The sequence below is a fragment of the Solea senegalensis genome, linkage group LG21 (genome assembly GCF_019176455.1).
Source record: "Solea senegalensis isolate Sse05_10M linkage group LG21, IFAPA_SoseM_1, whole genome shotgun sequence".
Taxonomy (NCBI): domain Eukaryota; kingdom Metazoa; phylum Chordata; class Actinopteri; order Pleuronectiformes; family Soleidae; genus Solea; species Solea senegalensis.
This window is the reverse complement of record NC_058040.1, coordinates 17102102-17116800: the sequence shown is the minus strand read 5'-3', so window position 1 is coordinate 17116800 and position 14699 is coordinate 17102102. Positions and strand designations below refer to the sequence as shown.

Here is a 14699-nt window from a genome sequence, read left to right as displayed (position 1 = left end):
AAGTTTTTGTTGACTGGTCTGTTGATTATTTGCCCCTTAAAAGTTTCAGAAAAACAAACACATTCACGAACAAACAAGTTATTATTTCATTATTATTTTTACTTTTTATGTTACGCATTAGTAATGACAAATTACTGACATATAAACATGTAACATATTTAAAGTATTTTTATAAGCTGTAAATAGTATTTAGTAGTTTGTTTTCATGACAGTAAAACTATAAAATGTTTGTTTCTGAAAATATTTTCCTGCTGTTGATGTCTGTGTGTGATCTGCAGGCTGTTTTTCAGCGGTGTCACCAGCAGGTGGCGCCCTCCTCCCTGTCTTCAGTGCAGCGAGGTCCAGCTGTTGTGAAACAGCTGCACACGTCAGGTTTCTTCGACAGTAAACACATTCCTGGCTGCAGCTCGGGAGGTTTTTCCTGTGCTGTGGGTTTACGATCGGACGCTTTTCTCTCAGCGAGTGAAGACGCAGAGAAGACACACACTGAGGACACACGGTGAGGACTCATGTGAGGACACAGCGGTGAGTTGTCTTCAGGTTTATTTTCCCTCTCCTGTCCCTGTGGCTGTAACTCACTCACTCGTCTTTGCTCTGCTCTTGTTGACGTTGTTTATTATTTACGATCTCTTCCTGTTTCCCTGTCAATAATCTGAAGAAAAAGCTATGAGAACTGATATAAGTGTAAAATAACTATTTTTTATAATAGATTTGATTATTTTGAGTGGTTTTTTTCATCTTAAAGCTGATTATTTCCTTCTTCAGGATTTCGTGACACTAACAGCTGCTTGTTTAATAAAGAAAATATAACAATATTAAAATAATAAAGCTAGTGTGACAATCTATGAGAGAATATTGCTATGACAATAAATTAAGGAGAGATTAAGATGACATAAAAAAAAATACATGTGCAACATTTTATAAAAGCCACTATTATACATATGTTTTATACATAGATAAGTCTTTATTTGTGTACAATAAATTGGCACTTATTTCTGTTGTTATTTTTCCAATAAACGTACCAATTAACTGACGACACAGTGTGTAGATTTAATGTGTTTGTTGATCACAGTACAACATAGGGCTGTGTGTGTGTGTGTGTGTGTGTGTGTGTGTGTGTGTGTGTGTGTGTGTGTGTGAGAGATGCCGTATCACATACTGTGCCTTTAAATGACAACGTCATAAAGGGTCAAACATTTAAAAAATGTAAATTTAAACGTGTGACAAACATCAGAGCAGAAAAACATTTGAACAGTTTGCGTGTTTTTCATTTACGAGAAAAGTCCTGGATTTAAGTGAAAAAAATCAGTGGACAGTGGTGTCCTCAGTGTCCTCAGCGTCCTCAGCTCTAGGGTTCATGACCCTGACTGTGTCCCGTCTCGTCCTGCACCTGCTTATCTAAACACAGCGAGTGTTATTTGCAGCTGCAGTTTAGTCTGTTGGTGTCTGGAGTTTCTTTATCAGTGAGAGACAAACGGACAGGACAGACGGAGGCGGAGCTGCAGACGTGGGAACACACACACACGTGTGTAGGACAATGCGTTGCCGTGGTAATCTGTGTTACTCTGCGTTCAGGCACATGTTTGTGTTTGTAGCAAATGTTGACGTTTTGCTAAAGAAAAAATACAATGGATGCGTTCCATTTACGTCGGAACTTGGACACAAACGTATGTCGGGCTAGCCTTTGTTAGCTAAACTAGTCGCTAACAGTGTTATACGTGGTATTTTGCTCACAAAAACATTGTAGCGACACTTGAAAAAACGATTCTACATGTACGACCGATTTACCGTGAAACAGAGATGACAGAAAATGCGATTAACAGTAACAACGAGCGATTAACGGGAGCAGAGTGGCAGCCATCTTGAAATCTTATGTCAGAACCTCCGGAAATTCTGACTTTTAAGTCAGTTTAAAAAAAAGAAAAAACAGCGATACAAATCCCTGGTGCAACGATAGCTTGTGTTAGCTCTTAGCATAGCTGTTAGCCATGAAAACCTTACTTTTTATAACTTAACTATATTACTCACAAGCTGTTGAGTTTGAACAAAATGGCAAAAAAACAAAAAGTGAGACCCTCGCCTAAAAAGTATCAAAAAATAAGAAAAACAACAAACGTGTTTAAAAGAGGTAAAAAAGAAAATGTTTAAAAAATGTTAACAACAATTTCATGAGATTTAAGATGAAATTTGAAGGTGAAAAACAAGTGTCAGACCTCAGAGGTGGGCGGAGTCATCTGCTCCCTGTGTTTTATTGATTCAAGCGGGAAAAGTGTTCTGTTTGTGTCGGTGTGGGAGTGGCAGTGGGCGGGGCCTGGGCTCCGCTGTGAGTGCAGTGCAGTGAGAAACTCACATTCTCCACATGTTTCCTCCACAGCTCAGCAACATGATCTCCTCCTCCTCCTCCTCGTTCTTCTCCTTCTTCTTCACTGCTTTAATCCTGGAATCGTCTTCACAGGAAGGTACGTGAGGTTTTAATCCTAAAATGGATCAATTTTTTGACCTATTGTTGCAGATTATGTTGATTTGAAATGGTTTGGAGTGAGAAAAACGTGCACATGGAGCATGTTCTCGCAGATCAATGTTATTTGTTCAGTAGAAAACAGCAGAAAATGTTTAACATGTTGCACAACGACAGCTCTCCAGGCCTCAGCAGAGCGGCCAACACTTTTCTAGTCAAGTGGCTTCCCAGGAATTCTGGAGAGCCACTCCACTGCTGCACAATGACACGCTGTTTACACACACGCACACACACACGCACACGCACACGCACATACACACTCACACACAGCCCCTCCTTTGGAAAACGACACACAGCCGCGGCAGTGAAGTGTTTGCACACACGTACGTGTGCTTTCGTTAAACATTAAACTCATGCACCGTCTGTGTTACGTAACACAGTCAGGAAAGGTGCTGGACCTGGACCAGAATCTGGACCAGGACCAGGACGTGTTCCTGTTTCATTCCCTGATTTATTCACAACAAGACTTTTGTTCCCGGGCGAGTTTTCTCACCTGCAGCAAAAACAGAAAGGAAACAAACAAACAAACGAAAGACAAAAGCTTGTTCATCCCATGAATTACAGACAGATTGTTTTCACACAGACTTGGCAGCATGTTTGCCAACTTCAAGTTCATTCTAACAAATTATAGTTATTGTAATTTTATTGAGGAAAAAAAGCTTTTAAAGGTTGTTTTATGTCCAAAACGGTCACAAAATTATACAAAACGTATACAAATCACATTTGTTTTATTGCTCTTTAAATCATTTTATGTATATATTTAATTATTCTCTGTTTGTATTTCACCTCTTATATCCTTCTCTATTTATGTTTATATTAGATTCAACTTAATTATCTACAATCTAATGATGTTTGGCATCTAATCCCAGTGTATACAAACAACTAATAATGACATAATAGAAAAGTGCAAACATTTAAATGTGTTGACATATATTATGTGTACATGAGCTCAAGTAACCAGGGACAACAGAACATAAAAAGAGATTAACTGCATAACAAACAGATAATTCAATCAAATCTACGTCAGTTTAAGAACATGTTCATGTCTCTATCTCATTGTGAGACAGACTTTTCCAACAGGAAAGTGAAGTCTGTAAACCACTCACTCTCCCACACCAAAGCCCATAGAGAAAATCAGTGATTTAAGCTCGCAGGGACACAGGAGCTGCTGGTCCTCTGCTGCCTCGTGTGGTCACTTTGTGTCACTGAGGTCAATCTGAACTATGCTGAATTCTACAAAACAAGACATTTGAACTTAGTGATGGAGGCAGCAGTGGATCAACAACTCCTGTGTGTGTGTGTGTGTGATGTTAAAATCACTGATTTTCTCTATGGGGTTTGGTGTGGGAGAGTGAGTGCTTTACAAGGCAACACAAACTTAATTTAACAGTCAGAAACGTTGTCTCACAGTGAAATAAACCAGGTTACAAAATCATAGGGTGAAGCTAGTGTAGATATAATTGTCCTTGTGTGTCTGTTGTCCCTGGTTACAGTGAGTGTTTTTACTGAGCTTGCTTCAAAAAAACTAAATCAGCCCTTTAATCTGCTCAAAAGGGAAGGAGTCGTATTTTCAAAAACTCTTGATGTTTTTTTTTCTCCACAAAACACTAAAAAAAACATTGTGATCTAGTTACAAAATTATGCTAAAAAATGTCACAAAATCTTGTCTTATTAGAAAAAAGTTACCAATAATGTTACAAAAATAATACAATTTTGACATGTTACAAAAATATCTGACAAAAAAGCAAATTGTCACGACATGTTCTAAAAACATGTCAATGTTACAAAATCCCTCAGTACCCAAAATTTTTATCGAATTCTGAAGCTACAAAAAATGTGTTCTCAATAACATGTTACAAAAACATGTTAACGTTACAGAAATAAGAAAAATTAGAAGTTTTGCATAATCCTGTAATGTTAAAAAAATTATACTATATAGAAAAAATTTATGAAATCATGACGTTAAAAAAAAAAGTTATTCGTAAAAGTTTGGAAAAATGCAACTTGCAAAAAATTGTATCTTAAAGTGTTACAAAAACAATAATTTTTTGTAATTTTATAATAATGAAAAATGTTCTTGATATAAAAACAAGATGATGCTAAAAAATTACAAAATCCTGTAATGTTACAAAAATGTGTAATTGAAAATTGAAAAAAAAATTCAGAATCACGACGTTAAAAAAAGGGTTGCTAACAAAAAATTTATGAAATCATGATGTTCCAAAAAATGTTGCTAACGTCACAGACATTATTCGTTGAAGTTTTGTAAAATGCTGTAATTTTCCAAAAATTTTATTTTTTTTGTAACTTGTAAAAAAATTGCATGTTACCTTAAAGTGTTACGTAATTAATTAATTTTTTTAAATGCTCTAATTAGTGTATATATAATATATATAATAGTGTAATTTTTACTTAATATAAAAAAGAACATTGCTAACATGTTGCGCCAATGTCACAAAAATAATTAGTTACACAGTAGTTTTGTAAAATGCTGTCATTTTTACGTAAATTAAATTTCTTCTTGATCTAAAAAACAGGATTAGTGAATGAGATTTCTCTTAATGTTCACTCGTCATTCCTCGCAAAATAAAGGTGTAATGCAACAGTTTTTTTAGCTGTTGTTGTGTGAGTGCAACAGAATAATCAGTGGAGGGAAAACGCCGTGGCTTTTTGCCAGAGGAGGAAACGAGAGGATGAAGCGTTTCCTCCTGAGAGCTCAGTGATTGATGTGTGAACGTCTGAAAATAACCACCAGCCTCTGTGTGTGTGCACAGGAAAACACATTAAAGGCAGCTTCCCACACACACACACACTCAGAGATTATTATTATTATTATTATTATCGTTTGTAGAGGAATCAGCTGAACATTAGAGTTTGTTCTTTGAAGGAAATGAAGTGGAACAGCTACTTCCTGTTGCCTTTATGGAAAAACACAGGCCACCACGTTAACTAAAAATAGTAATTGTCATCATTTATAGTTTTATTGTTTGTTTTTAGGCTCTTATGTTTCTATATTTTATTAATTCCTAATGTGCAGCACTTTGGATAATTGGAAAAATACGCTTTGTGAGCCGTTAGATATTAAATATAAAGTTAAATATTCTCGATTATTTAAATAATAAAAATATGTCCCAAGATGACCGTAGGATTCTCGGCTGTGTCGGCAGCGTGTGAGTGGGTATGAAAGATGAGTGATAGAAAATGTGCTGTATGTAAGTGTGAATGAATGGGTGAATGGCAAAACTGTAGTGTACAGCAGCTTTGAGTGGTCATCAAGACTAGAAAAGCGCTATATAAATACAAACCAAATACAAACCGTAAGTGTTTATTTTTGTTATTGCGATAACAAAATATGCAACGAGAGAAAAAGAAATGCCAAATTGATTGTTAGTTTTAGTGAACTCGTCCCCTCTGAGTAAGCTGGAGCTCTTACTTTATTTAATCAGGCAAAGTCTCATTGAGATTAAACTCCTGGTTCAGTATCAGCTCAGGAACCTCGTCAGACCAGGTACTGAAAACCACGTATTGTCACTGATGGAAGTGCCATGAAACAGGCTGCACACATTCTGAGCACCGAGTACAAATGAAACGCAGCAGAAGTCGACCATATGAAAATACAGTAGTTTGTATTAATGGACGTTAGCGTGTGTGTGTGTGTGTGTGTGTGTGTCTCCACCTCCACCACTCTCACAGGTCGTGAACTCGGCGGCAGCTGCCAAGCAAACACGGCCGCACGCACATTTAAAAAGAAAAAAATCGATCTTACTTATTCCTCCGTTTTTGTTTCATCACCTCACTCGCTCACTCACTCGCTCACTCACTCACTCACTCACTCACTCGCTCACTTACTCGTCACATCTCTGGTTTACTATGTTCCCCGTGAGTCACAAACATACTTTGCATAACTGGGAGTCAAATTGATTTTTCCTTTAATCGTGATCTCAGCTCAGTTCTGAGCAGTGTCTATGGTAAACAGGTTATTTTTATCCCGCTCTAACTGCAGCAGCTAAAGAGGGTCAGAGGTACCGTCACTCACTCACTCACTCTCGCTCGCACGCTCACTCACTCACTCACTCACTCACTCACTCACTTGTCCCGACACTTCTCAGTATTGTCCACTGGCCCGAGCTTCTTTTCCTCTTGTTGTTTTCTCTCCTCAGAAAACAATCAGTGAGTTATTAAAATCTCCCACAGCTGTTTTTATTCAAAGGGACAGTTCATTCACACCAAAGCTGCAGTACACAACATTAAAGCTGCGGTACACAATATTAAAGCTGCGGTACACAATATTAAAGCTGCGGTACACAACATTAAAGCTGTGGTACACTTAAATTAATAAAGGTACAACATTAAAATATTAAAGCCGCGTAAAACACAATATTAAAATACAACATTAAAGCTGCGGTACATATTGTGCTGTGGTATGCAACAGCCGCGGCAAATATTGTAGCCGCAACATTAAAGCCGCGGCGCAACATTTTAAACATTAAAGCTGCACACAATATTAAAGCACAATAATATTAGCAACATACGCAACATTTACAGCGCTAACAATAACATTAAAGCTGCGTAATGCTGCGCAACATTAAAGCTATACTAAAGCGCGCACGCAACACTAAAAGCGCGTACGCAACATTAAAGCCGCTGCAATATGCAGTACCAACATTAAAGCGCGTACACTAAAGCCGCGGTACACAATATTAAAGCTGCGGTACACAACAAAGCTGCGTACACTAAAGCTGCGGCATTGGTAATATTAAAGCCGCGGCATAACATTAAAGCACGCAACACTAAAGCTGCGTACACTAAAGCTGCGGTACACAATATTAAAGCTGCGGTACACAACATTAAAACAAAGGCACACTAAAGCTGCGGTACACAATATTAAAATATAACATTAAAGCCGCGGCATTACTAAAGCCGCGGCAGCTATTAAAACAATATTAAAGCTGCTGTACACAGCATTAAAGCTGCAGTACACAACATTTAAGCTACGGTACACAACACTGAAGCACACAACACTAAAGCTGCGGTACACAACATTAAAGCTGCGGTACACAACATTAAAGCTACGGTACACAACGCTAAAGCTGCGGTACGCAACACTAAAGCTGCGGTACACAACGCTAAAGCCGCGTACACAATATTAAAGCCACGGTACATAACATTAAAGCTGCACGCTAAAGCCGCGGGCACGCAACACTAAAGCTACGGTACGCAACATTAAAGCTGCGGTACACAACACTAAAGCTAGTATTAATATTAAAGCCGGCACGCAACATTAAAGCTGCACACTTGCATTAAAGCTGCAGTACAACAACATTTAAGCACAACACTAAAGCTTGTACACAACATTAAAGCGGTACACTAAAGTCGGATAATACAAAAGTGTAACACTAAACTGCGTACACAATAAATACAATTTATTAAAACATTAAAGCGGTATCGCAACACTAAAGCGGCACGCAACACTAAAGCTGCGGTTCGCAACACTAAAGCCACTACGCATAACGTACACAACACTAAAGCTGCGGCACAACATTTAAGCTGCGGTACACAACACTAAAGCTGCGGTACGCAACACAAAGCCGCGGCATAACATTAAAGCTACGGCACGCAACATTAAAGCTGCGAATATTAAAGCTACGCACGCTAAAACTAAAGCTGCGCTACACAACATTAAAGCTGCAGTACGCAACACCAAATCTATGGTACGCAACATTAAAGCTGCGGTACGCAACACTAAAGCTGCGGTACACAACATTAAAGCTACGGTACACAACATTAAAGCTGCTGTACACAGCATTAAAGCTGCAGTGCAAGCAGCTGCGGTACACAACACTAAAGCTGCGGTACACAACAAAAGCGCACACAACTTTACACAACATTAAAGCTACGGCTAAAACAGCTACAAAGCTGCGGTACACAACATTAAAGCTACGGTACACAACGCTAAAGCTGCGGTACACAACATTTAAGCTACGGTACACAACACTGAAGCTGCGGTACACAACATTTAAGCTACGGTACACAACACCAAAGCTGCGGTACGTCATCTTTAATTTTCAAGTATGTACGACTTTCGTATAATGGTGCGTTCCAGTTGTAGTCGGAAGTCAGAAATTGCGATTTCCTCCTCAAGTCGGGATTGACAACAAAACACAGAATAATGTCTCGATAAGGACACGTTTTACAAACCGAATAAACAAGACTTTAACGTCTGTGTCTATGGGAAAAATTCAAGCTTTAAAGTTCCCACATAAATTGAAAATGTAGAATCTAGGATTTAAAAAAACCCTGACGTAGAGAATTGAAGCTGTTGCAATTTGTGGTTCAGGGAAAACAAATCTGTGGCTCGGTGACTGGTCGTCCCTGTGAACTCTGCTGCTGCAGCTTTCTGTTGAACAGGAGTCAAAGGATTTCCAGGAAAAGAAAATGCTGATGTTTGCCCTGCGGCTGAGCTGGAGTTAAATTACACGTGTTATCATGTTCCTCGCTGGCAACATGAGTCACAAACATCTGCGGCCGAGAAAATGAGTTCAAGAAAAACATCTTTGTGGGATGAAAACTGATCCAGTGATGTGACATTATTTATTGTCTCTGTCCCTCACAGCAGCAGATGTCCCCCAGAGACAGCCCCACCTCACCGGCTGCGTCTCCACCAACATGGAGACGTTTCGCTGTACGTGGAACGTCGGTTCTTTCCGAAACTTGTCCGAGCCTGGAAGACTGCGCTTGTTCTTCTACAACAAAAAGTGAGAAGGGGAAACAACTCAGTGCTTTCTGTGTTTGACGGCTTTGCTTTAACAATGTGCAGAAAAGAGGGTGCAGTTCTGGAGGATAATCATGCTGCAACTGTTCATGGTACCCATCATGGTACGGTACGGTCTGGAATGGTAAACCCCAAGGTCAGGCCTTGGTCGCGTACCATTTAACTCCCAAGAGTTAGGGTGCCAAAGAATAGAACTGCTGGGGCTGACTGGTTTGGTACCATTAAGGGGACTGGGTACTCCTGAACCAGGTGCCCAGTCTCCTTTAGTCATTGTTAATTGGACGCTCTAAAATTGACCACGCTAATCATCCACTCTGGCGCCCCCATAGTTTCCTGTTTCCTGTGGTGTTTTTCTGGACTTGTGTCCCTCTGTGTCCTCGCAGACCTCCGCTCACGTCCCCTAAAGAGTGGAGCGAGTGTCCCCACTACAGCGCCGAGCGGCCGAACGAGTGCTTCTTCAACGAGAACCACACGTCCATCTGGACGTTGTACAGCGTCCAGCTCCGCTCCGGAGACGGCAACGTCCTCTACGACGAGACGTTCTTCTTCGTCCAAGACATCGGTGAGTTTGCTGCGACTGTTCTGGTTGTGGGTCCGTCCCGTTTAGAGTTGTCACGATACCGGGTATTACCGCGATACTGCTGCCTTTTTTTATTATTATTATTGTTTTTATGAACTGCAATGTATTTGTACAAGTTATAAATACTTATTAATTACTTATATATACATATATATAATCATTCAGTTTCCTTTGCACATTTATGTTAAACTAATATAAATAATCAACTTAGGATAACAAATCCCGTTCCTGTGAATGCGATGTATTTTTAGGAACGTCGTTTGAGGCCTCTTTTCAAATTTGGCACGTTCACTTGGATTCAGAGACGAAGTCGTTATATTTTTGGCAGAACACGGTCTCTGTGAACGAGTTATTTTTAAAAGACTCTTTTCAAAACTGGACGAGGAACTCTGTGGTTCGTCGGGAACACCATAAAAACAACCCTGTCAAACTTATGTGTCCACAGTGCAACCGGAACCACCGGTGGACCTGCAGTGGACGCTGCTGAACGCGAGCGTGACCGGAACGTTCTATGACATCATGCTGAGCTGGGAGCCGCCGGAGTCGGCAGACGTGGGGACGGGATGGATGACGCTGCAGTACGAGGTCCAATACCGCGACCTCAACTCTGACCAATGGACGGCAGTGAGTTCTCTTTTATTTTGGTTTTATTCTGCTAAATTAGAGGCCTCGTTATTTACAGCACACTTTTATTTGCTCAGAGTTAAAATTGTGTGGTAATTAAGGGTTATTTAAATGAAGAAGGTGTAGATCAAGAGTTGTTATGTGCTGATTTGTTGATTTTGACAAATGTTCAACTATTTTTATTTTTCAAGAAGAAATAAAACATTCATTCTTAATTTGCATTTATACAAAAATGTTTGACTTGGTGACTGAATTGGTCACAAAAGTGAACTGAGGACAAACATGGACACCTGTCCCCGAGACACGTTAAAGACGTCCTCTGATCTGCAGGTTTCACAGTATTTTTAGACTAATCAGTGTGTGTGTGTGCATGTGTGTGTGTGTGTGTGTCTGTGCGTGTCTGTGTGTGTGTGTAATGCTGATTTTGGTGTTGTTGTCGTCACAGCTGGACCTTGTGAAGAGCACACAGAGATCTCTGTTTGGTTTCCAAACCAACATCAAGTACGAGGTGCGTGTCCGGTGTCGGATGCTCAGCGCAGAACACTTTGGAGAATTCAGCAGCTCTGTGTTCGTCCACGTCCCGTCCAAAGGTGAACTGTGATTAAACCTTTTAAAGAAGCACATTTTATTTATTTTTGACCAAACAACGTTTAGGCTTTTGTGACTCTTTATTGATTATTTAATTTAATTAAACGAGTGTGTCTTTTGCTCTTAGGGTCAAGTTTCCCAGTTTTGGGTTTGCTCATCTTTGGGGCCTTGTGTTTTGTTGCCATCCTGATGTTAGTTGTGATTGCACAGCAGGAAAAGTGAGTATTTATACAGTGTACATATATATGTATATATATATATATACATATATACAGTATTTACAGTATATAAAAACACGTGTTTTCATGTTTTCTTCTGTGAAGCTTAGAAAATCTTGTTCTTATCTGTAGGTTTATTTACTTTAATGAGAGTTTTTAGCTATTTTTTGTTTCCTCAGGTTGATGTTACTTCTCTTGCCTCCTGTTCCTGGACCTAAGATTAGAGGGATTGATCCTGAGCTCCTGAAGGTAATTGTTGTTATTCATCATCTACATCATAAGACTGTTGCTATGGTCCTGCTCCGGCCAATCAGGAGTCAGTCTCAGCACATGTGATGTCTCAGGCTGTTTCTGATGACCTCATTTTTCCTGGTTTGAATGTTTCTCAGAGTTTATAACTCGACCAGCTGACTACATCCTGTTTTCTTCTTCTACTCCACAGAAGGGAAAGCTGAGGGAGCTGACGTCCATCTTGGGTGCCCCTCCCAACCTGAGGCCGGAGCTGTACAACAGTGACCCCTGGGTGGAGTTCATCGATCTGGACATTGAGGAGCAGAGTGACCGACTCACCGAACTGGACACGGACTGCCTCGTGGACCGCTCCCCGTCCACCAACTGCTCGCCGCTCTCCCTCGGCTTCAGAGACGACGACTCGGGGCGAGCCAGCTGCTGCGACCCGGACCTCCACGTCGACTCGGAAGTGTCACCGTTTCACCCTCTCATTCTGAACCAAACCCTCAGCAGGGACCCGTCGTGCCCGGAGGCATCTGAGCCACACTTCCCAGTCCAGAACCCTGCTGCTCAAGCTCCGGGCAGGGAGGCTTTGTACACCCAGGTGAGCGAGGTACGGTCATCTGGCAAGGTTCTGCTCTCACCTGAGGACCAGTCCGAGGTGCAGAAACCGACCAGCAAAGACTCTGAGGCAGAGAAGCTGAAGGAAAAGAGAGATTTACAGCAGCTGCTGGTGGAGAATACAGACCACAGAGGTTACACATCAGAGCTCAACGTGGTGAAAATGTGCCCACGGTTATCCACGGACAACCCGAGCAGACCCTGCCAGACTTCACCGTCGCCTCACAACGACTCATATTCCACCATCACGTCCGTCTCTGCTCCCGTCTACACGGTCGTGGAGGGCGTCGACCGAGAGAACAGCCTCGTGCTGACGCCAAACTCGACCCCTGCCGTGCATCTGATAATCCCAAAGGACGTGCCCACACCAGGCGGATATCTGACCCCTGACCTTATAGGAAGCGTCACACCGTAGGTCAAGTCCACCCCCCACGGGCCCTCCCTCTGTGACGGGGCTGTGGAAAAAAAGAATGTGTTTTACTGCAGTTGTTGAAAGGAAACAAAAGGGAAATGAGATGAGAACAGAACAATGACATCATTAATTTCTGGCCATAATAATCCCCCAACAACCCAGAAACCTCAACCGACCAGGGTCTGATCGGACCAGAGTGATGTGATCACATGCAAACATCGTTAAAGCACAGCTATGCAGGATTAACAGCTTCACAGTCATAGTGATGGTTCACTGTCTTGTTGCGAGGACTCTGCCCCCTACTGTCTATCAGCAGAAGAGCAGTCTTGCAAGATCAGGGCGCTGACCTGGAGTCCTCAGAATCCGGAGAAACCCACTAGCCACGTACTGTTTATAAGATCAAAGCAGTGATAGCGGGAAAAAACTGTTGTTGGAGGAAGAGGAAACGACTGTCTGACAGAGCGAGGGAGGGGCCACATGCCAGTTTTTTAAGAATGGCAAGAACATAGAAGCGTGAAAGCGGATGCAGACTGGCATGGACGTATATGGCTCCACGGGTTGTGTTTGCCAGCCATTGAGTTTGGATGGTGTCGTACATATGAAAACTACAGATGAACCAGTGAGTCCTGAGTGGGTTCTTGAGTTGATCACAAAAACCACACATGGAGGTGGTTTGAGGACACGTGTGAACTTGTCATCTGTCCTCAGGGTGCATTTAGAGGCCGCCTCCTCGCCTGACGTCCTCTGATTTGTTGCAGTTTCACAGTATTTTGACACTAATCACCACCCGTACTGTTTTCTTATGTGTAGCAGCCGCCGCCGCCACAGTGTTAACGACGATTAACATGCAATTTATTTGTTTTCTAATGGTTTAAATCCTAATTGATGTTACAGCAGATCGAGCAGAGCTTTGTCCAACACTGCTCTTCAGAGTAAGTCCAAGTCAGACTAAGTATTGTACTAGACAATTAGCACTGCTGACATACTGTAAGTGCTAATGCTAGTGCTGCTAACGGCATATTAACTACTACTCTAGACCAAACGTCAGGACAACATGACTCAGCATTTTCATACTCTGGTGATATGAAAGGGTCATTTTTGTTGACGTATTTAGCAGACGGGACAAAATCTGCTATTCATCACTTTTGCTATATCTGAATGTTTTCCACACAGTTGACCGTTTTAATCAAACCATTTTCAACAGAGACAAACGGGAAGTAGGCTTGTCAAGCGGAAAAGTGCATTTCTGCCATGTGTTATCAGGAAGTCGATGATCATTGACCTGAATTCTGTCAGTGTTTTATTGCCCAGCTCTAAATGGAACTAAAGCCGGCTGACTAAAGATCAGAGGAGTCACTCGTAAAAGTTTCCTTTCATTTTTCTGTCATGTTTTCATTCGTCCTGAACGTTCGACGACAAACGGAAATGTCTTTTGACTAATACGTTAGCCATTGCTTAGTTAATAATCGGTCTTTAGCAAAATAAAACATCAGCTGTTTGTGTTGTTGTAAATATGGAAAAGGGAAATGTGTATATAGAGCTTATTGTCAAATACAAGCGATTCTTCAGCCAGATTTGTTTTTTTTACGCATGAACTGATCAGATTTTGTTTTCCATTCTAGCTCAGGGTGTTTTATAACAGTCAGGGTTCATCCGTGTTGAATTTGACATTTATTACGTTTGACTGCTAAAATAAATAACTTTGACTTTTTGCCCATTTTTTTTTCTGTCATGTTTCTGTTTCCATAGAACAGCAAAGACAACACGTGTGACTGGACTTAAAGTTTGGTGATATTTTCGCTGAAGTAAAAGTACAGCAGCTTCATAACTAGTAAAAATAGTTCTGGATATCCAACAATAAAATGAAATCTGTTATGTGTAAAATCACTAAGTTCCACTTACAGAGGAAGTTGGAACTTGGAGTGACGTCACCCCTGCGTTCCAGGTGAGAAGTGGGAAACGCAAACATATCTCAGCGAGCCATTGTTAGCAACACACAGTGGATTACAGAACCTCAGGTGTTGTTTTAGGCACACAAACAGCACAGCAACATGTTTACAGTTAAAAATTAAACAACACTATGTGTATGACTGATTTACTGTGCAACCAATACAACAGAAGTGCTTTTAGATGTA

The 14699-nt window shown here is 41.0% G+C and overlaps 1 protein-coding gene across 2 annotated transcripts; it reads left to right on the top strand.

Moving 5' to 3' along the window:
• Nucleotides 1–245: 245 nt before the first annotated feature.
• LOC122758188 (growth hormone receptor-like) lies at nt 246–14275 on the top strand. 2 transcript variants are annotated; one of them, XM_044012172.1, is made up of 9 exons: nt 246–525; nt 2375–2459; nt 9132–9273; nt 9674–9852; nt 10316–10494; nt 10940–11084; nt 11210–11300; nt 11480–11549; nt 11743–14275. In XM_044012172.1, the coding sequence occupies exons 2-9, from the start codon at nt 2384–2386 to the stop codon at nt 12565–12567; spliced, it is 1707 nt and encodes a 568-aa protein (XP_043868107.1). In that variant the 5' UTR covers nt 246–525; nt 2375–2383; the 3' UTR covers nt 12568–14275. The 2 variants fall into 2 exon arrangements, with proteins under 2 accessions (XP_043868107.1, XP_043868106.1); XM_044012171.1 differs by lacking the exon at nt 246–525 and having other exon boundaries at nt 2261–2459.
• Nucleotides 14276–14699: the final 424 nt, after the last annotated feature.